The 24746-nt window shown below is 52.4% G+C and overlaps 1 protein-coding gene across 2 annotated transcripts in view; it reads right to left on the reverse strand.

The window, feature by feature from the left end:
* Positions 1-1213: 1213 nt before the first annotated feature.
* Positions 1214-24746, reverse strand: part of EPHB2 (EPH receptor B2) — a 128855-nt gene continuing 105322 nt past the window's right edge. The window contains exons 7-16 of one of the 2 annotated variants that reach the window (XM_063417064.1): positions 18676-18838; positions 17500-17608; positions 16756-16820; positions 14673-14795; positions 14056-14303; positions 12896-13111; positions 9509-9658; positions 4928-5121; positions 3955-4110; positions 1214-2500 (exon numbers count right to left, since the gene is read on the reverse strand). In XM_063417064.1, coding sequence (XP_063273134.1) covers positions 2392-2500; positions 3955-4110; positions 4928-5121; positions 9509-9658; positions 12896-13111; positions 14056-14303; positions 14673-14795; positions 16756-16820; positions 17500-17608; positions 18676-18838 — 1533 coding nt within the window. In that variant the 3' untranslated portion in view covers positions 1214-2391. Of the gene's footprint in view, positions 2501-3954; positions 4111-4927; positions 5122-9508; positions 9659-12895; positions 13112-14055; positions 14304-14672; positions 14796-16755; positions 16824-17499; positions 17609-18675; positions 18839-24746 lie in introns of both variants that reach the window. The other variant, XM_063417063.1, reaches the window with a different exon arrangement.

Consider the following 24746-nt stretch of genomic DNA (forward strand, 5'->3'; position numbering starts at 1 on the left):
TCCTCCTGCCACGTTCCCATCACCACAGGCATGCCCAGAGCTGCAAACCCAGGGCTGGGCTGGGTGCAAACACAAACTGCACTGGAGATTTTGGATGAACAGGGACTGGAGGGACAATTCCTCCACTGAAAGCCCCTGCTGCTGGAGCACCAAACCCTGGGGCAGGGCAAGAGCTCAGGAGAGAAGTCTCGCTTGTAGGGACTGCTCTGGTGCCACTTGCAAAGGGCTTTGTTGTTGGATCTGGTCTGGCAGTAGAAAATGCTAGAAGTATTTAATAAATGGCCTCGTATTTTACAAGCAGTCTGGGGAGATGATGTCTGGCCACAGAGGTCTAGACAGCTTGGGATTTTCATCCACAGCAGACACACTTCCTCTTGGATTCAGCTCCTGGAAAACAGAGCCAGGCAGCTCCCAGTGAACGTGCCTTCAACACTCCTCGCTGCCAAAAACAAGAGGAGGAGCCCAGGAATGACATGGCAGTGGCAGACAAGGGCTCATAAACACCAGTCCTGAGGCCACGACCAGGGGATGGGTGAGAAAATGCCATGTGTGGAATGCTTCAAGGGATGCCAGGTGGTGTTGGGCAGGGAGAACAACCTGCCCCTCATCTGCACCTCCCTGCGCTCGGCTGGTGGCATTCACACATCCCAAAGACCTGGTCAGCAACTGGAGAATTCATTCCAGTTATTTATAAACTCATTGACTGATCATTCAGCTTCAACCACAGCGTTTGGCCTCCAGAGAGCTGGGATTGGAGTTTTTGCTGTCCTGACGTGAGGGGCTGAGCCTGAAGCTGCATCACCCAAGGAAGGGACAGGGTCCCCAAGGCACAGAGCCCACCTGCACAGCCTGGCACTGCAGGGACCCATCCATCCATCCCTGCCTGGAGATAACACAGCCCCACTCAAAGTGCTGTGCCACGAGCTCCTCTGAGAGGACTGGGCTGGCCCTGCCTTTCCCTTGCACCGATCCAATGCCTTCCTCAGCAGCCAGACATTTCCCAAGGGCTCTGAAGCCAGCTGTGGAGTCATCAATCCCTCACAAAACCCACCCACCCTCCCACCTTCTCCTCCCAACCACCCCCCTGATGCTGCTCACCCCCAAGTTGAGCTGGTGGCCATTTCACCTTGGCAAACACCTGGAACCCCAACAGCCACAAGCATCTGTCGTGCCACGACCAATTGGAAAGAACAAATAAGCAAACGGGAGGAAATGTGCATATAAAAAACCTTTTTCTCCTGGCATATGGTCAATAAGCTGCAATTTTTCCTTCCACAGGGAAGGGATTTAAGTTCTTGGATGATATGATGCTTGGAGATGTCATTTCTTTCTCGTTAAAAAAAACCCAAACAACCAAACCCCCAACCAACCGAAAATTTCCAACCCCAAACTCACGAACCGGTGTTAACAAAACAATGTAAAAGGACAAATCTCCCAACAATGACAACCGAAAAAATAAAGGTACACGTCAGCATTTGTAATCAAAAACTACTACATACTGTACTTGGGAAGTCTTCTGGGAAAAGATCATTGGCATCTAGAAAGGATATCACTAAAAGTCTTGAGCAATGATATGTATGAGACACGATGCCATTGGAGGGTGGATGGACGGACCCTTAGGAAAACTGTCACTCACAAAAACTGTTCCATGACAAGAGAAAATAAGAGATGTAAAAAGGATTGGTTCTCCCCATCCCCACCCCCCCAGGCGTTACAGATTCCTTCTCATTTGTCGGAAACAGCCTCCTCTAGTCTTAGTTTATTTGTTGTGTTTTTGTTTTGTTTTCTTTTGTTTTGTTTTGTTTTTTTTTAAAAAAAAGTCTTCAGCTTTTGAAGAAGTCCATCAGTTTCTGAGATGCACTTGGTTCCACAGCACCAAAGAGCTTCAGCTCTCCCCTTTGATCTCCTCCCAGGGGCTCAGGGAAGGGCCTGGCTCCCGGCGTTCCAGAGCCCACGGGAGGAGGGGATGTGCTTCTCGTGGCCTTTCCTTGCATTCCTCTTCCTGGAGAAGTCCCACTGCTCCAGAGGTGCCTGGCTCCAGCTGCAGCAGCCTTGTGCAAGAGGAAACATGAAGCTGCTCTCTTCTCTTCCTTTGGAGACTCCCATTGGTCTTGGAGCCCTTTTCAAGAATGCAATTGCTTTATTATTATTTAAAAATATTTTGTAGTCCGTTTTTTTTTTTTTTCAAAATAGTTGTCCTTTTTTTTGTTCCCTTTTTCCATTGCTTAAATTCTAGAAGCTCTTGGTGACTTCTCATTGTTGAGGACAGGGTGTTCCCTCCTGCTGCCTGATCCTCTGGTCCATGCAGAACACTCAGGAACTGGAGCTTGGACATACAGGGGCAAAGGGGAGCAGGGCCTCGAGGAGAAGGAGTGGGAGGACAGGCAGCTATCAAACCTCCACAGACTGGATTTGGTTCATCTGTGCTCTCATCACCTGGATACTGTTCAGAATTTTCTTCTGGTGTCCTGCTAAAGTGACCCCGACTCGCAGAATGTCCCTTTGGGAGGAAAGGAGACAAACACAAATATCAGGGGATGTTTTCTCACAGCAGAACAAGATCACAGATGGTATTTAAAATTGTCTTTAAGGTCCCTTTCAACCCCCAAACCATTCTGTGATTCCCTGATTCTATGAGTCCATGACAATGGTACATAGGGAGCTGAAGTATCCACAGATTTCTTCCGTGAATGCAACAAACAGATGCAAACCCTGTGAAACCCCTGCTCTTTCACTTTCTCTTGCTTATTGTCCAATCTTTGCACTTTCTACCTACCTGCAGCACCCTCAGAGTCCTGAACCTGAGTCCTCTCTCTCTTTCTGTTGTATAAACACAGCCAACACTGTGCCAAAATCACCCTCAGGGCCTTGGGATTGCACCACAGATGTCCCCAAACAGAACTGCCATGGGAACTTCCCAGCAGCAAATAAGAACAAACAGCCAGAGGTCACAGGGGCTGTTTGAGTGAATGGATTCTGACTCACTGGTAGATTTAAGATCTGGATTTAAGCACCAAATCCAAAAAACCTCCCTGGCCACCAGGCTCAGAGACACTGCAGCCCTTACAGACAGCTCTAATGCTTGGCCCCTTCTGAGGGTTTCTACAGATACCTGCAGCCAGCCACAAATCTTTCAGCAGAGGAATCAAACTCCCAGCCAGCCCCAAGGGATTTCAAAACCCACCAGAAGTGGGATTGCAGCTGCCTGATTTCTCTGAAGAGCCTGCTAAGAATTTGTCACTGCAGGATGATTCATGTAGATTTATGCAGGACATTTTTAGTGGATGCAGCACAAACTTGAAACCACCCCCCACAAGGGGATCTTATTGGGGGGTGTGAGGGGACGTGGCAGGGGCTGGGGCCAGGCTTTGCTTGATGAGAGGCAATGGAAGGAATCAATGCCAAGAAAGATCCACATGAACATGAGGAAGAACTTTACTGTGTGGGTGGAACAGGCTTCCCAGAGAGGGTGTGAAATCTCTTTCCACAGACATAATCCTGAGTGAGGAGCTCTAGAAGATCCTGCTTGAGCAGGAAGGTTGGACTGGGTGACCTCCAGTGGTCCCTTTCAACTGCAACCGCTCAGTGATTCTGCCTTGCTTGGGCAGAACTTTGCACCACGCTTGTCTCCAGCCATCCAAGAGGACTGCAGGGTTCAGAAGTGCTCTGGAGAATTGTCTGATGCCAGCCTGAAATCCCTGTTTGTTCCACGTAGGGGTTTGGACACCCTTGGTGGGGGTGTTCATTTTCACAGAGTGGTGGTGGGGAGAGGAATTCTGCAGGTGCAGAGTGACACACACATGGTCTGCAGACTGAACAGATTAAAAGTAGCTCCTCAAAGCAACAATTCCACAAAACTACATCATATGAAAATAAAATCTAATTCAATGCCAGTTGTTGCAAAACTGCTGGGACTTTCCCTTGTGCTTTGGGACTCAAAGCCTGGGCACTTACTCTACAGTCATCTGAGATACTACATCAAAGGTGGTGAAACCAGCACTGGCAAAGCTCTCCTTGTACTGGCTCATCTTGATGGCATCCAGCCACTCATCCACAGTGTTGAAGCTGGTGTAATCTGGGATTGTGCGGTCAAGGAGGGGGAGGTTCATCCTGAAACACAGAAATGGGCAATGACACACCAAGAGCTGCAAGCACGACCTTCCCTGCACCTTCCAGCAGCTGCAGGCACTGGGTCAGCATCACTCACAGCGCGGGCACTGCCCTGTGTTGTGGAATTCCACCCAGAAATCACTGTTCTGCCAAGGGAAGGGCTGTGCAGAGCATCAGGGAAGCCCTTCTGGATCAGTTCATGCAGGAGAGGCAGGAGCCATCAGAGAGGATGGGATGCAGCTTTAAATCCTGCCTGCACGTGGGGAGGAAGCTCATTCTCACACAGGAGCTGTGCCTCCCACAAACTGCTGCCACCCACCAGGGAAAGCCCAGGGAAACTCCAGGGCTGCCTCACAGGGCTTTATCTGCTTCCAGTGCAGTGGGACTGGAATTCCAGAACAATCCCACTGCCCCAGCATCCCCATGAGCACAAAACCAAGATGTGAGTGCACTGTCCAAGAGCTACCTGTGCTCACCAGAGCTGCCCAAGCAGAGGGACCTTGACCCCTGTATCCCTACTCTGTGGATGCCCCAAGCCTGGCAGTGTCCAAGGCCAGCTGGGATGGGGCTTGGAGCAGCCTGGGATGGTGGGAGGTGTTCCTGCCCACGGCAGGGGGTGGAATCAGATGGGCTTTAAGGCCTCTTCCACCCCAGCTTGTGATTCTATAATCTTTTAATGCTCTCCCTATAAAAGATCAAACACAGGCCAAGCTCTAAAGCAGCTCCTGAGAGGTGCAGGGACGGTGCCACCAGCACCCAGAGGACACCAGCCCTGCTCAGAGGAGCCAAAGGACAAGAGGAGGACAGAGACATATACCCAGAGGAGAGAGGTGCCATGGCTTTCAGGCTGTTCGGGTTTCGGATCATTTTATCCAAGGTGTTGACAATTTGTCCAAATTTGGGCCTGTGGTTCCGATCCTTCTGCCAACAGTCGAGCATCAGCTGGTGGAGGGCATTGGGGCAGTCCATGGGTGGTGGCAGCCGATAGTCCTGCTCGATGGCATTGATCACCTGCAGGAACAGAAGGTGATCAGTACAGCTGGGATAAAAAACTGTCCTGGGTTGAAAAATGTAACCAAAAATGTGTATTCTATTTTCATCTGTTGAAGTCGGTTGGGAAATATTGTTCCTTATCTCTTGTAGCTTTAGGGGGGGAAGAAGGCGATGCCTTCTGTTAATGGACACCTGATAACACCAGATAAGGCAGGGCCTCCTTATCTCTTGCCCCACCCATCCTCCTCCGAGGGACATCCCCTGTGAATGGGCCATTGAAGGCCTCTCACAGGACTGAGAACATCACCTCATCCCATTGGGAGATGCTCCACCCAGCGGGAGGAGCCAAAGCCTTTCCATGGGATAAAACAGCAATCCCAAACACCAAGGGAGCCGTTCCCACTGGATTCCCAGAGGATGGCTGGACCCTTTCTTGAGGATCATCTCTGCTCCAACAGAGCCACATCTGTCACTCTGGGAGGACTCACTGCGGGCTGCTTCCAACAGCCTGACCAACAGGGTGTCAGGTTTGCATTCTCTGTCAGTGGTCCTTTGTACTATTGCATTTGTCTTATTTTATTTTTATCTTTCTTGTTGTTTGTTCTCTCTCTACTAAATTGTATTTCTGACTTGGAGTCTCACTGGTTTTGCTTTCAAACCAGTACAAAACCCCTATTTAATTCACAATGTGCCTTTTCTTGCATCCTGAGGGTGAATGACACGACTGATCCTGCAGCCTGTACTCACTGCTGCCTCCCCACCTCACACTGGAACTTCTGGCCCTCAGCAGGTCAGGTGAGGTGTGAGGTGACACCAGCTTTGCTCAGCCATCCAGCCTGGCTGGCAGATTGTCACGAGCTGTGTCCTGATCTGGGGAGAGGAGCATCCCTGCTGCCCTGACAGGACGTGTGATCTCACAGCTCCAGGCAGGGCAGGAGGAGAGAAGGGATCAAGCTTCCCTTGGACACGGCACAGCAGCTTGCCGGGAAAACATCCCCATCCAGAGAAGGGGGTGAGTCACAGACAGGGAGCCTGTCCTTGTGTTTTCCATCCTCCCGTGGTGTTCTGTGCTCCTGACACAAACCAGCTCATCCAGGTGACAGGGTTGTGCCATGGCCTGCGTGTGCTCATCAGTACAAACAGATGGATCTTCCTGCAGGCCTGTGCAAGTGCAAAACACCATGGGGAGGACTCAGACCCCGGCCAGCAGAGCCAGGCCAGGGAGAACTTGGTTGCAGTGTGCACAGGAGAGCTGCAGCACACCTTGCCAAAGCCACATTGCAGCTCCAGCCTCATCCTAAAGGCTTTGGTCTCTCCTTACTGCCCCACATAACCTGGGGAAATGTCTGGTCTTGCAATATCCACTGGAGCAAGGGCTGGAGGATCTTCTTCAAGGGGAACTCCACCTCCCTGCCACCCTGCAGCCCTCCATCCTCCCCTGGGTGACAAACGAGAATGAGGCTGCTCCACTTCTTCCAGGGACATCTGTTCCTCTGACAGAGGCACGTGCAGGCATTCTCCAGCCTCCTTGGCCGTGCACAGGCACTGAAGGAGGAGCAGAAGGAGCCTTGAGCACCAGAGATGGGCTTAGGCAACAAAACCCAAAAGGACAAAAACTGGAACTGAGGACACTGCAGAAATCAGGAGCAGATCTCGAAATGACCAACTCTCCATGGGAATAATGGAAAAGGGAAGGAAGAGTGACAGAACCTCCCTCAGGGATCCCGAGGAAGAACCTCAGTGTCTCTGGCTATTCTCACCATGGGATCAAGGCTGCCATGGCTTTGTCCAGCCATGTCTTGCACAATTCCAAGGACAGAGATCTTCCTGCTGGGATTCCCTAGGGCTGTGGCCCCATCCTGGGGGAGTCTAGATATATTCATGGTGGTGGACATATTGTTGAGTAGGGAGACTACACAGAGAAAATTAAGGATACTGGGAATGGGAGAGAAGCAGGGAAGGGCTGATCCATGCCAAACAATCCCGAGTGTGAGGTGGGGCATCTGGCAGGGTTTGAGATGGTCTGTGGCTCCAGGCAGGGAATGGATTGGGAGGTGCTGGCCAGGCTGACCTGAGACACGGGGCTGGCACTGCTGCTGCCAAGATTTGCCAGATGGAAGAGTCCTCCCCCAGCTCTGCTGCCCTGCCTGGACATGGTGGTGGCCCCATGGGGCCTGTGTAGGTCTGACCAAAGGTAATTCCTTTACAAATCACTGACAGGAGAGTGGAACTGGGGAGAGCTGGTCTCTTCTCCCAGGTAATAAGAGACAAGACTAGAGTAAATGGCCTCAAGTTGCACCAGGGAAAGTTTAGGTTGGATGGTAGGGAAAAATTTCTTCATGGAAAGGGTTGTCAAGCTTTGAAACAGGCTGTGCAGGGAAGTGGTGGAGTCTTCATCCCTGGGAGGCTTCAGAAGGTGTGTGGATGTGGCACCTGGGGCTGTGTTTAGGGTGAACAGTGCTGTGCTGATGGCTGGACTCAACGATCTCAGAGCCTTTTCCAGCCTCACGGATTCCATGGCCACTGAGGTGCTTTGTGCAGCTCAGGGATCCTCCCGAGGGCTGCTGAGCCCCAGCCCGGCTCCCTGGCTGTCAGGCCTGCCCAGGACAGTGGCAGGGGAGGTGCAGGGTGGGCACCAGCACCACGCAAGCACCAGGCACTCATCCCTGCTCCCAGCCAGGGCTGCCATCAGCCACATCCCAGAGCAGCCCCGGCTCTCTCCGTGTGCTCTCGCCGCGGCCGCCCCAGGCGCTCACACCCCAGGGTCACGGGGGTAATCTGCCCTCAATATCTGCCACGCTCCTCCACAGCGGGACCAGCTGTGCTTAAGTGCTGACAGCTTCTGGGGCAGGGGAAGGGGGAGCAGGGGCTGGGGACAGCCAGGAACAGCGGGAGGTGCCAGGGGACAGGCACGGCTCTGCCAGCCCCGGCACGGCGGCTGCGGCAGGAGAAACCAGCCAGGGAAGGGCTCCAGGAGAGGGACAAAGGACAGGGAAGGTACAGGAACAGCTGGTGCAGGACGTGCTTGAAACTGAGGTGACAATGATGGCTTAGCAGGAAGGGAGTTGTCCTTGCTGAGAAAGGCAGACCCAAGTCCATCCCCCTGCCTCCACGAACTGATGAAAACGTTTTCCTGGCGTGGCAGAGGCTGGGGCAAGGCTGTGAACAGCCAAAGGTTCTAAGGCATCATCCACCTGCTCCAGGCTTGGGAATTCACATTAATAAATTTCCCACCAGGCATTAGGGAGGGAATAGCCCTGCTCTGGAAAACCCTGATGTGGCATGGATGGAGATCTGTTGATGGAAAAGGTCTGATGTGCCGAAGGGATGGGAGAAGGGATGGGAGTCAGGCTGGAATTTGGTCTCACTCTCCCCCTGTAAGGCAAGGCCTTAGGAGCCTGCAGGGTGGTGGAGATGGAAGTGCATGTCTGAAGGCTTAAAAGGGACTCCCCAGAGGCTGCTCTGAGACACACCAGAGGCCAGGCAGATACTGCAAGAGCCAGGATGGGCTTTCTGTGTCCCCTAGGTCCACCCAGGACCTTGGCCTTATATCCTGAGTGTTCATGAGGTGAGGAAGGGCAGCTGTTCTGAGAGACAGAGTTAAAAGAGCCCTTCTGACACACACATGGAGGTGCAGCAGCCTCACAGCACTCACTGCCACCAGCCAGGTGGGCTTTGAGCCCCCAGTACCACCCATGAGGACCAGGGAGAATGGAAATGGCATTGCTGTGCTGAGGACAAGGACTGCAGCCAGGGGCCATCCTTGCAGGAAACTGCTGGGTCCCTGGGAGCAAGGAGTGCAAGTAACTGACCTGAATTAGAGCAGAGGAATGAAACGTTTAAAATTGAGCATGTTCTGAAGTACCTCCTGGGTTTGGTTTTTGGCTGTGTCTGAGTTACTTGGCTTCTTACAGACCACAGTCCAAGCTCCCCAGGGGAGATCTAATGACAATCTAGCAGAAGATGTCCTTGACCACGGCAGGGGGTTGGAAGGAGATGATCTTTAAAGATCCCTTCCAAGCCAAGCCGTTGTGTGGCTTTGTAAGAGCCTTTCCTGGAGTGATCCCAGCAGATGAAGCTCTGCTCCAGGGGCTCTCAGCTCAGGGACATCTCCTTTTCCACCCGCCTGCTCCTCCCCTTTCTCAGCTCCTGCCAACACCCCTGGGGTGCTCCCCTTAACCCCGTGCAGTGGGTGCTGTGCCATCCCCAGCCTCTGCCCCAGCAGCACCATGGGGCCAGAATAAACCCCAAATTATCCCCATTACTGCTTCCAAAGGTGTTGACTTTGGACACATCTGCCACAACAGGGAGAGCTCTGGACGTGCTGGGACAGGCTGTGGCCACGTTCTGGCCTTGCACTGCTCCCTGTTGCAGGGTTTCTGCCCCTGGTTCCCCAAGAACTCACATCTTGGTTGGTCATGTCCCAGTAGGGCCTCTCTCCGTAGGACATCACCTCCCACATGACGATGCCGTAGCTCCACACGTCGCTGGCAGAGGTGAACTTGCGGTACTGGATGGCCTCGGGCGCCGTCCATCGGATCGGGATCTTCCCCCCCTGCAGGAGGGACACAGGATGGGAACAGAGAGGGCAGGGGCAACTGAAAAATGGCAGTGTCCACAGTATTTGTCTGTGATATTCTGGTAAAATCCCAGGAGGAAGGGAGCACAGGGCTGTCTGTCCCTCAGGGTGGGTGTGGATTGTCCAGCCATGCTGGAAGCCTTCAATGATGTCATTCTCCCCATCTGTGACCTGTCCCAACACCCTCCTGAGCAAGGAGCTTCTCCTGTTGTTCACCTTGGACGTCCCCAGCCATGTTTTTGTCTATGACCCCTTATTGTATCATCTGGTGCCAAAGAGTTTGGCTCTGTCTCTTCATTACTGCCCTGAAGGTCACTTAGAGCTGTCCCCTCTTCATGACCTTAACCAAGGCCAGCTCCTTCCCCCTGCCTCCTGCTCCAGTGATCCTCAGCATGGCAGAATGCCCAAGGTGCTAAGAGGGTCTTTGGTAGAAAGTGAATGGCCAGGAATGTAAAAAACCCAAACTGATCTCACTCCATCCTTCTGCTGTCACCTGGCTACCTCCAGAGCAGAATAAAGGGAATTAGAACACATTCCTCTTCAGCCTTCTACAGCTTCCACTCTTTGAAGTCAGCAATACACCAGTTCTAGGCTGGAGTCCCTGTCAGTCTGTGGATATCCAGCTGATCCAGCAGGTTCTGATCCTTCAGCGTGGGATGGAGGGTCACTGGTGGGAAATGGGATGGACTGGGTGGGCACTGGGGTCTCTGTCACCCAGCTCTGGAGAAATCAGGGGTCTCCACTCCCACTGAGGAGTTAAGCACAGGAGTGGCAAACACAAATGGGACACAGGGATTGGAGGCTCTGCTTAAGCCCTTCCTGCCTTCTGATTTTCTAGTAGGTGCTTTGGGCTTGAGCCATTTGCTCAAGGGACCTTCAGAAGGGAAAATCTTCCCCTGTGCTGAAAAAAACGAGCAGAAATGTCTGTGTTTTGTGGCTGTGAGAAGATTAAAAACTATTATATTTTGTCAATGAACAACTGCCGTGTCTTATTAAGGGTCTCCCAGGACTTCATAGTACTCAGCCCCAGTACATGCCAGAATAATGAAAAAAGATAATGTTCCTTAATCTTCTGGCAGCCACAAACCTCAGACAAAATATTGTTTTCCACAAGAGAGGAAGATGAAGCAACCCATACCAAACAGGATGTCCTCTCCATCAGAAAGACTCTTGACAGAACTCCTGGCAAAAAGTGGACTTTAAAAATGGCTAAAAGGAAGTCCTGAAGTAGAAATGAGACTTTGGAGGATTCTTTTAGGAACTCACTTCAGTGAGACCTCCCATCTCTGTGGGGTCAGACCTGGAGCTTCACCACTCTGAGGACTTTCCTAAGGTCCAGCATGAAACTCCCAGGCCAGAGCTTGTGGCTTCTGCCCACCCATGGACACAAGGTCACTGGGAGAATGATTGTAAAACCATTTTGCAGAGGAAGATGCTTCTGATACAGTAGGTGAACATAATCTGCCATTACAGATAATAAATGTCCTGCTGCAGTGCCCACAGTTCAAGGAGAATAAATTTGGGATGATGAATTTATTATTAGAGAGAAAAGCTACAGGCACAAAACCAGGGATAGAGAACAGCAGTAAACACCATGTGTATTCAGTAAACAAAGGGAAATTTAATTGGCTGTAAGTAACACGCTGTGAAAAATAAATGTTATTAGTGTTTGTAAAAACCATTGATGGCTGTGTAAGATGGACGAGCTGATGTCTGAAGCTACACGGATAAGAATAAACCAACACTTTTTTGGGTGTTTGTTAGGTATTCAGCTGCTGATAAAATTTACTAAGAGCTATGCCAGGCATCTCATCACTGCCAGCTTCAAAAGACCCAGGAGAGGTGATTTCCTGCAGGTCGTGCCCCAGCTCTATCAACATTGATTTCCAAGAACTCCTATTGTGGGCATTGATCACAATGCACTGTACAGAGCATTTCTGTCTGGTGTTTATGAGAACTCCTGGCTGAGCTCTCACTGAGCAAAACCAAACAATCCTCTGGTCCTGGGGCACCAAATAATCCTCTGGACCTGGGTCACCAGCCTGGCACGAGCCTTGAGTTCTTGGTGGCACTTGCGTGTGTGGCACCAAGGTGTTCCTGTTACATGAACATGAAGTCATTTTTAGGAGTGTTTTTCTGTTTAATTTGGATACTCTCTGGAAGATGAGTAGCTAGTATCTGGCACCCACCCACACTTCCTACACTTCAGTCTGTCCTTCCTGGGGCTAAGCCAGTGAGAGGATATGAGGAAGCACAGCAGGGCAGCATGACTGGACAGTGATGGTAAAAAACCCAGACTTCCTGCCCCGGCAACAAAACACTCAGGGCAGCATCTCATCTCAAAGGATCCCAGGTGAATCACACGGGGAGGGTGCAGAGCATGATCCCAGCCAAGGGCTTTTCAGGGACACGTGTGTGTTTGCAGACATGTTTGGAGGAAGGCTCAACTATCCACAGGAATGACAGGACCTTGCAAGGGAAAATCTTCGTCAGTTTATTTCATTGGTCTTTCTCATCTGGGACCTTTCCAGTGCTGACACCCTGAAAAAGTGCTCCCTGCTGTCAAGGGTGAGGTCCCCCCTTTCTCTCTCCTACTCCTGCCTGTTGGAATTCTGGAAGCTGAAAATTTCAGGGTTTCTGTGCTAAAAAGCACTGACCCTCAAGCAAGCACTACGTTTGACTTGGGGCCATGGAACAGGCTTCCGAAATTGAGCACTGGGGTTGTGGGTGTGTAGTTTGAATGGTATTGTGTGATAAAACAGGGTGAAAAACTGAGGATTTAGGATTTTAGTATACAGTAATATACATGGGGAAAGACGGAGACTTTAGAGTGGAGGTTAGTTGTTCTTTTTTCACCTTCCTCTTCATGGGTTTGGGTGGTTTTCTGTAATTGGTTACTAAAGTCCACATTGTGGACTTCAAGTGGTTAGTTATTTGGTTTAAAGTAAAAATAATTCAGGTGGCATTTCACCAAGGATGGATTGTCCTTGAAAAGACCTTGTAGAGATAGAGAGGAGCTCCATTTTACCTCCATTCTCTAGAGCTCACAACTTGTGAGGGTGCACTATGGATAAGAATTAATAAACACCGAGTCCCAACACCGAACCGCGACTCCCGCGTGTTAATCCCGGCTCCGCCACGGAGAGAAGAAGACAAGAAACCAACGCCTTCCCTCACCCCCCTGCCCTCCCTGGGCGGGAGGAGCAGCCTTACCAGAGCGCTGGTGTAGGTGGGGTCGGAGGTGTCGTCCTCCAGGAAGCGGGAGAGGCCGAAGTCGGACACCTTGCACACCAGGTTGCTGTTGACCAGGATGTTGCGGGCGGCCAGGTCCCGGTGCACGTAGTTCATGTCCGCCAGGTACTTCATGCCCGCGGCGATGCCCCGCAGCATCCCCACCAGCTGGATCACCGTGAACTGCCCGTCGTTTTGCTGGGGGGCACACAGAGGGGACAGCATGTGGGAGCTGGCAGTGGTCAAATAAGAGCTGTGCAAGCTTTGGGCACTAGCTTGAAGTACATGGCTTTACCACCCTGGTCTGGGAAATCATAAGGAGGAACCCAAACAATCCTTGGAAGGTGACAAACCGTTAGCAGGTGGTGTTTTTCTAACTTGTTTACTGGCAAAGAGGTTTACAAAGAGGTGTAGGCTCTAAATGATCAATCATATCCAATGCACCCAAGTGCTGTATTGTATAAAAAGAGTGTGTTTCTAATAAACCTTCACTATATGCCCTCCCATGAAGGCTCGGAGTCTCGTATCGTTATTTTGCTGTCCTAAATCCTAACGATAACAGGAGCAGATTTGCAGCCCCTTTGTGGCCAGGCAAAAGCCAGGAGGCTCTTTCCACACCCACAGCAGGATATGCCATGAGTGCAGTCCCTCCCAGCTCACAGGGGTTGGGAGTCACCTCACACATCCCACAAGGGCACCACTACGGCAGCTGCTGCCACCCCAAAATGCCCTCACCCTGCACAGGAGAGCTCAGAAGGGACAATCTGTTCCTGTTGACCAGGTTACTTCCCTTCAACAGAGCCAATCACCCACTTCAAACCCAGAACTAGAGATGTTTAGACAGAGCAGCTGGAGGTGGAGTCCTCTGGGTTAAAGCTGTGTTGGGCTGTGCCTCCATGGGTGCCCATGGGTCAGTGTGGATGTGCTCCTGTGGGCAGGCAGGATGAGTGGACAAACACATAGGAAATGACAGCCCTGGTGCTGTCAGCCCCAGCTCTGTTCCCAAAACACAGACTCTGGACTCTGCAGCAGCTGCCCCTGTGCCAGGGGACACCAGGAAAGGCCACTGGAAAGAGAACCTTGCCCCCAAATCCCCTCTGTGCTAGCACGGCCTCTAAAGCTGCACATCCCAGATCTCATACCCGCAGGAAGGAGTCCAGGGAGCCATTCTCCATGAACTCAGTGATGATCATGACTGGAGAGCTCTTGGTGACCACCCCCTCCAGGTGGATGACGTTGGGGTGGTCGAACTGCCCCATGATGCTGGCCTCGCTCAGGAAGTCCCGCCTCTGCTTCTCCGTGTAGCCAGACTTGAGGGTCTTGATGGCCACAAAGATCTCTCTTTTGCCTGGAAGCTTCAGATGCCCACTGCACACCTCACCAAACTCCCCTGTGAACACAAGGCAGGGCCTGTGAACCTCCCCCACCTCTGCAGTGCCCCCCGAGGGACCCCTGGCCCCCGCTGTGCCTGCCCTGCCCGTCCCTGAGCTGAGCACCCGCCCCTGATCCGTGTTCCCTCCCTCCTCACCCCTCCAGCTGCACTCCTCTGAGAGAAGCTCAGATGGGATTTTATGCACATGGGCACTGATGGTCTTGCTCCTCCCACACTGGTCTCCCCTGCTCCCTCTAGCCCACCCTGGGGCTGAGTAAATCTTAGTGGCAACAGTCCCAGTGGCATCAGGGTAAACCCTCCCAAATCCTGGCACCATGAAGGAGCCTGTGCTGCTGAGGCTGTGCCAGCCATTCCCAGGTCACCTACCTGCCCCAATCACCTGCTCAATTTTGACACAAGAGATATCGATTTCTTTTGCAAATTCCCTGACAGCCTCATTGGGATCTTCGTAGGTGAAAGGGTCGATATAAATCTTCATCCCCGGAGTCACTGTGTAAAGGTGAGGGAGAGAGTCAGACAGATGTAACTGGAATGGTTGGCATCAAGGAAAAGAGAAAACTGTTTGAGTGATGTCTTTTTACCTCAGCAAGTTGCATAATCAAGGCATGAAGCAGACAGAGAGAAACAGTTTGTAGAACATGCAGAGCTGTGTTTCATAGGACTGTTAAAGCTGATTTCAATAAACACTGGCCCACAGGTCAGTGTTGGGGCAGTGGGGAGCTACATCGTGAGCCTGGACTACAAACTGCAGACAGACTCCTCCGTGGGGGATCTGTGACCCTTCCAGGAGCTGTGCAAGCAGCAGGGCCTGTCCAGTCTGCCCTGTTCTCCTGACTGGCACCCTGCCCAAGGCTGGGTTCCCTCCTGGGAGCCCCAAGAGAAGCAGTGGGACACACTAGGAAAATCACACAGGACAGGTTCCTCTTGCTAGGCTGAGCAGGGGACACAGTGACACGCCATGGGAAAGGCAGAGGCCAAGGTGAGGCCGGACTGCTGCTGCCACATCCCAGCCACCTGTACTGAGGGACAGCTCCTACCTGTGCTTCTCCCCTTTTGTACTCATGATCTGGCCCCTGGCTCACTCCAAAATGGGCTACTTGGGGAGCAGAGCTCCCAGCTCCCTGAAAAAGGAGCCCCACACAGCTGGGACTGTGACTCCCAGCTCCAGGATGCTGGTTGTGTTCAGGGGGTTCTGTAGTGCCCACAGGCTCCCTGAGCCCTGGCAATTTGCTGCAGTGTGTGCACAGCAATCCCTGCTGGGCACTGAGCAGGGACTGAGCCCTGGCCACACGAGTTGGGTGAGGAAGGGGCTAAAAGACACCCCAGGCTGTACCAGCTCTGCTGCATCCTGTGCCCCCAGGCCTGCTCCAAACGGTGCAGGAACAGAGATGAAACCCATCCCAGCCTGGAGCTGTCACATCCCACACCAGGCCCCGGGAGAACGTGTGAATGTGTGTTTGCAGCCCAGCCTGACAAACAACTGAGAGCTGCATTTACATAATGTCTCCTGAAAAGTGTCATTTTTCCTGGTAAGTGATAGCGAGGCAGCCAGCACAGGCTGCTGGGGCACAGGGCTGCAGCTCTCACTTTTGGGACATGTCTCCCAGGTAAAAGCAGGAGCAACAATGAGTCCTGAGTGGAAACACTACTGGTGTTTTCCATGCTCTGAGCAAGGCCTGGATTTGTACAGGAACAAGGTATTAAAAGGGCAGAAATCCTGAAGCTGCAAGTAGAACATGAGGAAAATCACAACTGGAACTGGAATAAGGCAAGATTGGAGCAACAGGCCTCTAGTGAGGGGGGAGAAAGGAATTTCAGGGACATGAAGGCAGGGGTTAATCATAGAGTCATGGAATTGTTTGGATTGAAAAGAATCTTAAATGACCTCATCTCATTCCATCCCCTGCCATGGCAGGGACATCTGCCACTATCCCAGGCTGCTCCAAGCCCTGTCCAACCTGGCCTTGGACACTGGCAGGGATGGGGGAAGAAGGATGCTCTGGGGTGAGGCAGGGTGTGCAGTGAGGCTGAGCAGGAATGCTGCATGTGAGGGAGTCACTTCCACAGGAATGTTGGAAGAGGGAGGCTACAAGAGAGGGCATGTCAGGTACCGTATCACATACTTATTTATAGATATATCATATATCTTCTGGGAATCTGGGAGCACCGGGATGGGCTCCAGTAAAGGTCTGTGGGTCCCTGCAGGGGGACAGCACTCTGCAGGACAGGGGTAGGTGAGGGAAGGGGCCTCACTGCTGCCCAGGAGATGGGCAAAGCTCAGGAGCTGGAGGAGCCAGACACGGTGTGGTGGCAGAGGCTGCGGCACAGGAGACGGTGACACTTCAGGAGCTGTCACAGAGCTCTGGAGCAGGGCAGGGCTGGGGCTCTGGGGGGATCTGGAGCTGCCCTGCCCACACACACCCTGCAGCAGGCAGGCCCCTGTACGTACTGTGGCCGCTGGTGTAGTGCTGCAGCTTGTCCGTGTACTCCGAGTCGGCGCGCTCGAAGCCCCGTCTTCTGGAAGGGAAGGGAGACCTGAGCACAGCATGGGCCCCTCAGGGCCGGGGCTGTGCCCAGGGGCTGTGCAGGCAGAGGGGCCTGCCCAGCCTCTGCCCTGGAGGGAGGTCCCCTGAGTGGAATGGGATCAGCTCATCCCGAGCCTCCCCGGGAGAGGGAAGCCGTAGTTGAGGCTGTTCTCCGTGGTCATGGTGAGATCCCATCACGCTCTGATATTCCCATGGAGATTCTCTCTAACCCATTGGTCTTTCCCCTTTGGTACCACCCTCACTTTTCCCCATAAATTCCCCAGCTTCTGCCCAGCTCAGCAGGGAGCTGTCATCCCTGGCCCCCTTTGCAGGGTGCTGGATAATAAAGCCTACCCTGTGGAACCACCACACAGCACTCCTGCCTCTCTGTCCCTGCGTCAGCCTGGGCTCACCTTGCCAGGCAGAGCTGGAATCCCTGCTGAGAGCTGATCCCCTGCAGCCACAGGCTGCGCCTTGCTGAGGCTGCCCAGCAGCTGCAGGACTGCCCCAGACCCCTGGCAGGCTGTCTCTGGCGAGACCTCTCCCTCTGGGACGATTGCGGCATCGCGGGTCGGACCCACAGACCCTTTTGCAAGGGGCCACCTCTGTCCCCTCCCCGTGCCACCGCCCTGTCCCCATTGCCCTGGGGGTGTCTCAGGCTGCCCTACCTGCTGCACACGATGCCAATCACCACCACGGCGATGAGGAACACCAGCCCTGCCGCCGAGGAGCCGATGATGAGCGGCAGCTTCTCCTGCACGCTGGTCTGGTACTCGGCTGGAAAAAAGGGAGCAGGTTACTGTGGGATGTGCCATCCCTCACAAGGTCATGGAAGCAAGAGGACAGCCCTAAACACGGGCCCTGTTTGATTCTTGGCATCATTTCGGTCTGGGACAGTTAGGACTCCCCTCTGGTTGGGGGATGTGTCCCTGCAGGAAGGTTGGATGGAGCTATTCCTTTTGGGAAGAAGTTTTAGTCCTGTGGAAGCGTGCTGTGCCTTGTCCTCAGCCTCGAGGCCACAAAACTGGCTTGGCCTGTTTTATTTAGCAGCACAAATTTAGAAAATTAAGACATGGCTCTGTGTTTGTCATCAGCAGCTGTGCAGGTAGAAAACATAAATTTTGCTTCCTGTACATCCAGCTGAGCAGACACAACCCCACAACAGAAAAGCTGGGCAGAAATTGGGGCCTCCCCTGCACGGAACAAGCACCCAGGCTGTAGCAGTGCATTTCCACACCCAAGCAAATGTTTCCAAATAAGGAGAAGGGGTTCCAGTTTCACCCCTACTTTTAAGGAGAAACACCAGAACTTTCTGTGTTTCTCTCACTGTAATTGGCCCAGTGCCAGGACAAAGGCACCTGTTGGTCTCTGTAGCTGTTCTGAAGTTCAGCTAGTTTCTACTGGGCAGCAAGCCAAAAGCGCTCTTAAAACATCAAGTACTTCAGAAGGAGCACAGAGGTGCTCAGGGCTTTTTGGGGTGCCTTAGCCAGGTTTAAGAGCTTTCCTGTGCCTGAGCACAGCTTCGGTTTTGTTTCTGTATTGTTTGTTATTTTCTCATTTATTAACATCTTTGCTTTACAAAACACACCTGAAGAGCCTTGCAAATATTTTTAAGCCACTCTGGGAGGTTGCAGGTCAGCCCTCAGGACCTGACACATCTTCATAGAGCTCATTACACCCCAGGCTCATGTAAGACTGTATCACCAGGCTGCTCTGCAGATCTTGAAGGGGATTTATCAACCCACCCTTTAAGGGACAGACAGCAAAGGGACCAGCTGCACGTCTATCTATCTCCACACCTCTCCAGACCCTGAATCAGCTTTACAGAGGCAGCTGCAGCTCACCTTCAGTCATGGTCTGGAAATACATCTTCCCACTGTAGCGGCCGTAGCCGGCCACGGTGCGCGCCCGCACCTGGAACACGTAGATGGTGCCAGCCTTGAGGTTCTGCACTGCCACGGTGTTGGTGGGGCTCTTCACTGTGGTGGAGTTCAGCTCGCTCAGATCCTGCAGAGGAAACACAAATCTGTTGTCAGAAAGATCAGTCCAGAGTCAGGCGTTGAACTTCTGGAAGGAGTACGGGCAGGAGATCAGGGTGGAGAGATCAGCAAGGTCTGAACAAACAGGGAGACACAGACTCGGGATGTGAGCAGGCTTTTCACCACCCCTCAGGAAAGGCTCTAAAGAAGGCAGCACTTACAAAACTCATGTTGCTTCTCTAAGCCTTGAGGTCACTGGAGATGGGAACTTCTTCCCTCTTCTGTGCCCCTCTCTTAGGTCTTTCCTCCTCCCCCACCCCCTCTGGCTGTGCCTTATCCAGCCTCAGCACAGTCCATTTGCTCTTCCCCAGCTCCCAGCTCCCTTTGCCAGGAGGTAAAGCCCACCTGTACACTGGGTTTTGGACCTCAGGAAAAGTTCTGCTCCTACCCCACTGCCCAGAGCCTGCTTTTCCAGGGGCCACAGCCAAGTTTCCAAGAGCACATTTCAAAGTGATCATGAGACCATTTCCAAACTTTTGTCCTGCCCCTTGTCTGCAGTTTTGTAGCTGAGGACTGGAGCAGCCACACACTGGTGCAGGTGGGTTTGCACTTGAGTAGGTGATGGATGCACTGCTGCTCCTAGGAACTGTGCCCCTCATCCAGAAGCACTGGTGGACTGGCAGGATTTCCTCACACAAGAGAACAGGCAGTCCCTGTCTCCCAGGGATGTGGAGTCAACAGAGGAGGATGACAGAGGGTCCTGAATGTGGCCAGAGAAAGGTGGCTGGGAACCTGGCTGCCATGAAGTCCCCAAAGTCAGAGCAAAACAGCAATGTCAACAGCACAATGCTTCTGGATAACAGGGAGCTCTTAGGAAAGCCCAGCTGTGAGCTGACACCCAAGGAAGGGAGATGCAGGCACGGATTTTGGAGTCCAGTGGCTGTAGTGACACTGGAGGTGCTCATCTGTCCTGGCTGCACCTCTGGTCTGGCAGGTCAGGCTGCCCTGGCAGGTCACCAGATGGAACAGAGCTCAGAATCTCAAAATCTGAGCTGGCAAGTTCCCAGTGAGTCCCTGAGATCTGCTGACTTCAATTCACTGCACAGGAACCTCCTGCACCCTCAGTGAGGAGGGGTCACTTTGTGAGACTCTGGCAGGGACTGGCAGAAAGTGAGACATGAGGTTTGTGGAACTCCCAAAGTGTGACTGAGGGTGTGACCAAGGACTGACCTCTGTCCCAGCTCTGACATGGCATGGGTGGCACGGAGACATTTCTGCTTTTCCCATGGGAACAGGAGGTCAGAGTGAAACTCCCAGAAAAGAGAAAGCACCTACTTCTCCTCACCAACTTCTGCAGGAGAGTGCTGATGGACAGAGGGTGATGAAGGGGCAATCAGGCAGAAGGAAGGTTCCACAGAATCATTAGGGTTAGAAAAGTCATTCAAAATCACCAAGTCCAGCCTTTCACTGATCTCCACCTTGTCACCAGCCCAGAGCACTGAGTGCCATGCCCAGTCATTTCTTGAACATCTTCAGGTTGGGGATGCCACCACCTCCTTGGGCAGCCCCTTCCAATGTCTGAGCACCCTCTCCATGAAGAAATTCTTCCTGCTGTCCAACCTGAACCTCCCCTGGCACAGCTTGAGACTACGTCCTCTTGTCCTGTTGTTTTTTCCCTGGAAGAAGCGTCTGACACCCACCCAGCTGCACCATCCTGTCAGGGATCTGGTGGTCATAGAATCCTGGAACAGTTTCAGCTGGAAGGGGACCTTAAAGCTCATCCAGTTCCACCTCTGCCATGGGCAGGGACACCTTCCACTAGACCAAGTGTCCAACCTGGCCTTGGATGCTTCCAGGGATGAGGCAGCCACAGATTCTCTGGGCAGCCTGTGCCAGGGCCTCTCACACCCCCCAACCTAGCCCTGAATAAATTTCATGTCTCCAGCTGTTGGCTGAGCAGTGCTCTGGTGTGGATGGTGGCCAGAGAGGGGCCTGGCAGGAATGTGTTTCCTCAAGTGCATGGCCAAACCCAAGGGGTGGAAATGCTGATGGCAAATCCTTCTGCAGGGAGTGCAGGGGAGCTCTGTGTTACAGGGGGGGACAGGGAGGAACAGGACAAGGGGGAACAGCTTTAGACTGAAAGAGAGCAGGGTTAGATGAGATATTGGGATAAAATTTCTCTTTGTGAGGGTGGGCAGGCCCTGGCACAGAGAAGCTGTGGCTGCCCCTGGATCCCTGGAAGTGCCCAAGGCCAGGCTGGATGGGCTTGGAGCAGCCTGGGAGAGTGGAAGGTGTCCTGCCCATGGCAGGGGATGGGACAGGATGAGCTCTAAGGTCCCTTCCACCCAAACCATCCTGTGATGGGGTTTGTGATTGTCCTGTGATGAAACACCTGGGATGTGTAACACACTTCTACTGTTAACACTGCTCAGGAACACTTTTCCCTTCTAAAAACTCCAGTATCTGTTTTATACATCTGGACATGGTGCTGAAGGTTCCTGGTTGCCATTGGTGTCTCTGATGACAGTGAAAGCTCAAGTACAGACACACAGACCAAGGAAAGATGAGCACACAGCAAACTCATGGCCTCCTTTGTCTGATCAGGCCTCAGCACTCCCTTGGACCTTTCCCAGGCAGGCAAGGAGAGGGATAGGTCAGGAAATGTTTACAGTTTTAGAGCTCAAGGGCTTGGATGAATCCTCCCAGGCCCTTGGAGGGCACTAACAACACAGTTGTTTTAAAATCATTTGTCCAACTCTTTTGGAGAACCTCATCCCTGCTCCTGGAGGACTTTAAATGGAATGTAATGGCCAAGCCTACAAGGTGGTTGATAGCCTGGGAAATTAATCTCTGCCTGGCTGAGGAAGGTGAGCTTGTGATGTGCTCTCCTTTAAACCCAGACCACAATGAAAAACCATTTACACCTCTCCACCCTCCCTTATCAAACCTTTCTCCTTGGCATCACCTCTCCAGAACCTGCACGTTCACCTCAAACACTTCTCCCCTTTCACCTCTCTGGGTTCCTCCAGCAGACCAAGGTGGTTTAAAGCCCAAGTCCAAGCAGAGGTTTGTGGTGTTTGGGGGTTTTTTTCCTATGATTTTCTTTTGAGTTTGGAAATTTAATTCAAAACAACACACTGGTTTGATTTTGAGTCCTCATTTGGTTCCCCTTCCCATGAGTCAAACTGAAGCTGAAACCAAAGTCTGAACAACAAGAAAAAAAAAAAAGAGTCTCTTGAAACATGGGTAGGCTGAGACACCCAAAGGATTTACAAAAATTACTTCTAAAAAGTCGCATTAAAAAAAATTAAAGCAAAAAAGCCAAGGAAAAAACATCAGCTGAGTGAATTTGGCAGAGTTCCTGTGAGCCTGCACAGTGGCATCTGCCACGGCCCTGGGGACAAACACAGCAGGACACGCCAGGGCTGGGTGCCAGAGCATCACACAGCTGCATTTTGGGATGGCCACGCTGGGAGCAAGGTCCTGCCAGGAACACTGGGGCTGCACCTGTGGGACCCACAGCACCCACCTGGACTCTCACAGGGATCCACCACCTGAACAGCCCAAGAACATTTGTGCCCCAGCCAGGCATCCAGGTATCCAGTGGGACAAGGGGAAATGGCCTCAAGTTGTGCCAAGGGAAGTGCAGGCTAGATAGAAGGAAACATTTCTTCATTAAAAGGATTTCAGGCACTGGCACAGGCTGCCCAGGGCAGTGGGGGAGTCCCCATCCCTGGAAGTGCTCAAAAAATGGGATGCTGCACTTGGCAGTGTGGTTTGGTGGGCATCGGGGTGCTGGGTGAAGGTTGGACTGACTGGTCTTGGAGGGCTTTTCCAACTTTAATTATTCTAATTGTTCTAATGATTCTAATGGTTCTAATTATTCTCTGAGTGTTTGCCTCTCCCAGACTGAGTCCTGGACAGTGCCCAGTCCCAGGGTGGCCCTGGGCAGGGACTGGCACTGCAGGCAGGCTATCCAGGGCTCCCTGGCAGGGTTTCCTCTCCATCTCCTTGAAGTCCCAGTTTTCCTGGGACAGAGCCCCCTTCAAGGACCTGGGCAGCACTGGGTGAAGGGGCAGCCCCACCTCAGGACAGATGGGCACCACCAGGCAGCAGCTTTGGCTCCAGCTCGGGGATTTTGGTGTCCAACACTGCAGAACAGACTCCAAAAATCAGAGAATCACGGAGCCCCAGGATGGTTTGAGTTGGAAGGGACCTTGAAGATGATCTTGCTCCAACCCCCTGCCATGGGCTGTCCCCTGAGTCAGCCTGGGAGCAGCATCCTTGGTCCAAGCCCTGGGGACACCCTGTCCTGGGGTGCTGGGCTCTGGCCAGAAGCTCCTGGGCACCAGGAAGGCTCCAGTTCCACCTCCACTTCCACTTCCACCTTCACAGGTCCTGTCCCCCACCCTTCATCCCCCAGCCAGCCCACGCCCCTTCTCCAGCACTGCCTCCAGACATCAAAGGGCTCCTTTGCCTCCTGAAATCCCGCACTGGTGACCAAATTGGGCTCAGTGTCTTCAAACAGTAACAAAATGGGTGACTTTGAGCATCATCAAACCCAACCATTTTGCATAATGAGGAGGGCTAATTGCTCTTTGCAGCCCTTGACATTGCAGTGGGTCTCCAGTTCCCACACTCCGGGATAAGTTTGGCAAGTTTGGATAAAAACTGCTGTGCCCTTTCTAAAGGAAGACAACACAGACTGTTTTAATAAGACAAAGGTTGGCAGGTGCCTCTTGGAAGTGAAAAAAACCACATTAAGGGAAGAGCTGCAGAGAGCAGCCACATCAGGCAGGGTTTGTGAAACAATCTGCACAGATTTGCTCCAACTCCACGTGAAAGAAATTCAGTGTTGCCTCTGTACAGGCATTTTTGATGGCATCTAAGAATAGCAGTGTTATAAATAATCTGTGAAAGGGAAACAAAAATACACCTTTGTTTCAGGTATTGTGAACAGTTCTTTTCTGTCAACGCTAAAATAAATTCTTCTATTTTTAAAATTTAATTTATGTCTTTATATGCAAGAGAAGCTATTAAAAATGAAGAGCCAAGGTGCTTTTTATACATAATGTGTGTGCTGCTATTCTCCATTTGAAAATAAAATATAATTTTCTACTGGGGGAAAAAAAATTCCACCAGAAACAACTTAACCAGCTCCAGAGATCTTTGCTGAGCATTCAGAAGCACATGGGACAGTTTGTAATGAAATATTTGGAAGGAAATCACCTCTGCACAGACTGGCAGGGGAGTGAGAGCACACCTGGGATGTGTCACACCACATCCAACTGCTGGATTAATGGGAAGCAGGGGAAGAGCACGGCACAGGCAAGGCCCTGCATTTTGGGATTGTTTCCAGGGATGCAGTGAATGGTTTCTGATTGCAAAAGTCAGCACTGCAATGGCTGGGCCAGCCTGGGACTCAGCTGTGCCCAGCAGCCAGAGCAGGGTCCAGTGTTCCTGTGCACATCAGGGATGGGGAGACAGAGCTGGGCCTTCTTCAAAACAAGACACAGCAAAAAAAAAAAAGAAAGGTTCCATGGGGTTCAAATGGTTCTGCCCCTCTGCCCTGCTCTGCTGAGAGGCCCCTGCAGTGCTGCCCCAGCTCGGGGGTCCCAGCACAGGAAGGACGTGGAGCTGCTGGAATAAGTCCAGGGGAGCCACAGAGATGCTCCAAAGGCTGGAGCTCCTCTGGAGCCAGGCTGGGAGAGCTGAGAGTTTCAGCCTGAAGAAGAGAAGGGTCCAGGGAGAGCTCAGAGCCCCTTCCAGGGCCTAAAGGGGCTCCAGGAGAGCAGGAGAGGGACTGGGGACAAGGGATGGAGGGACAGGACACAGGGAATGGCTTCCACTGCCAGAGGACAGGGATGGATGGGATATTGGGAAGGGATTCTTGGCTGGCAGGGTGGGCAGGCCCTGGCACAGGGTGCCCAGAGCAG

This window comes from Prinia subflava, chromosome 21 (genome assembly GCF_021018805.1).
Source record: "Prinia subflava isolate CZ2003 ecotype Zambia chromosome 21, Cam_Psub_1.2, whole genome shotgun sequence".
NCBI classification, from domain to species: Eukaryota; Metazoa; Chordata; class Aves; order Passeriformes; family Cisticolidae; genus Prinia; species Prinia subflava.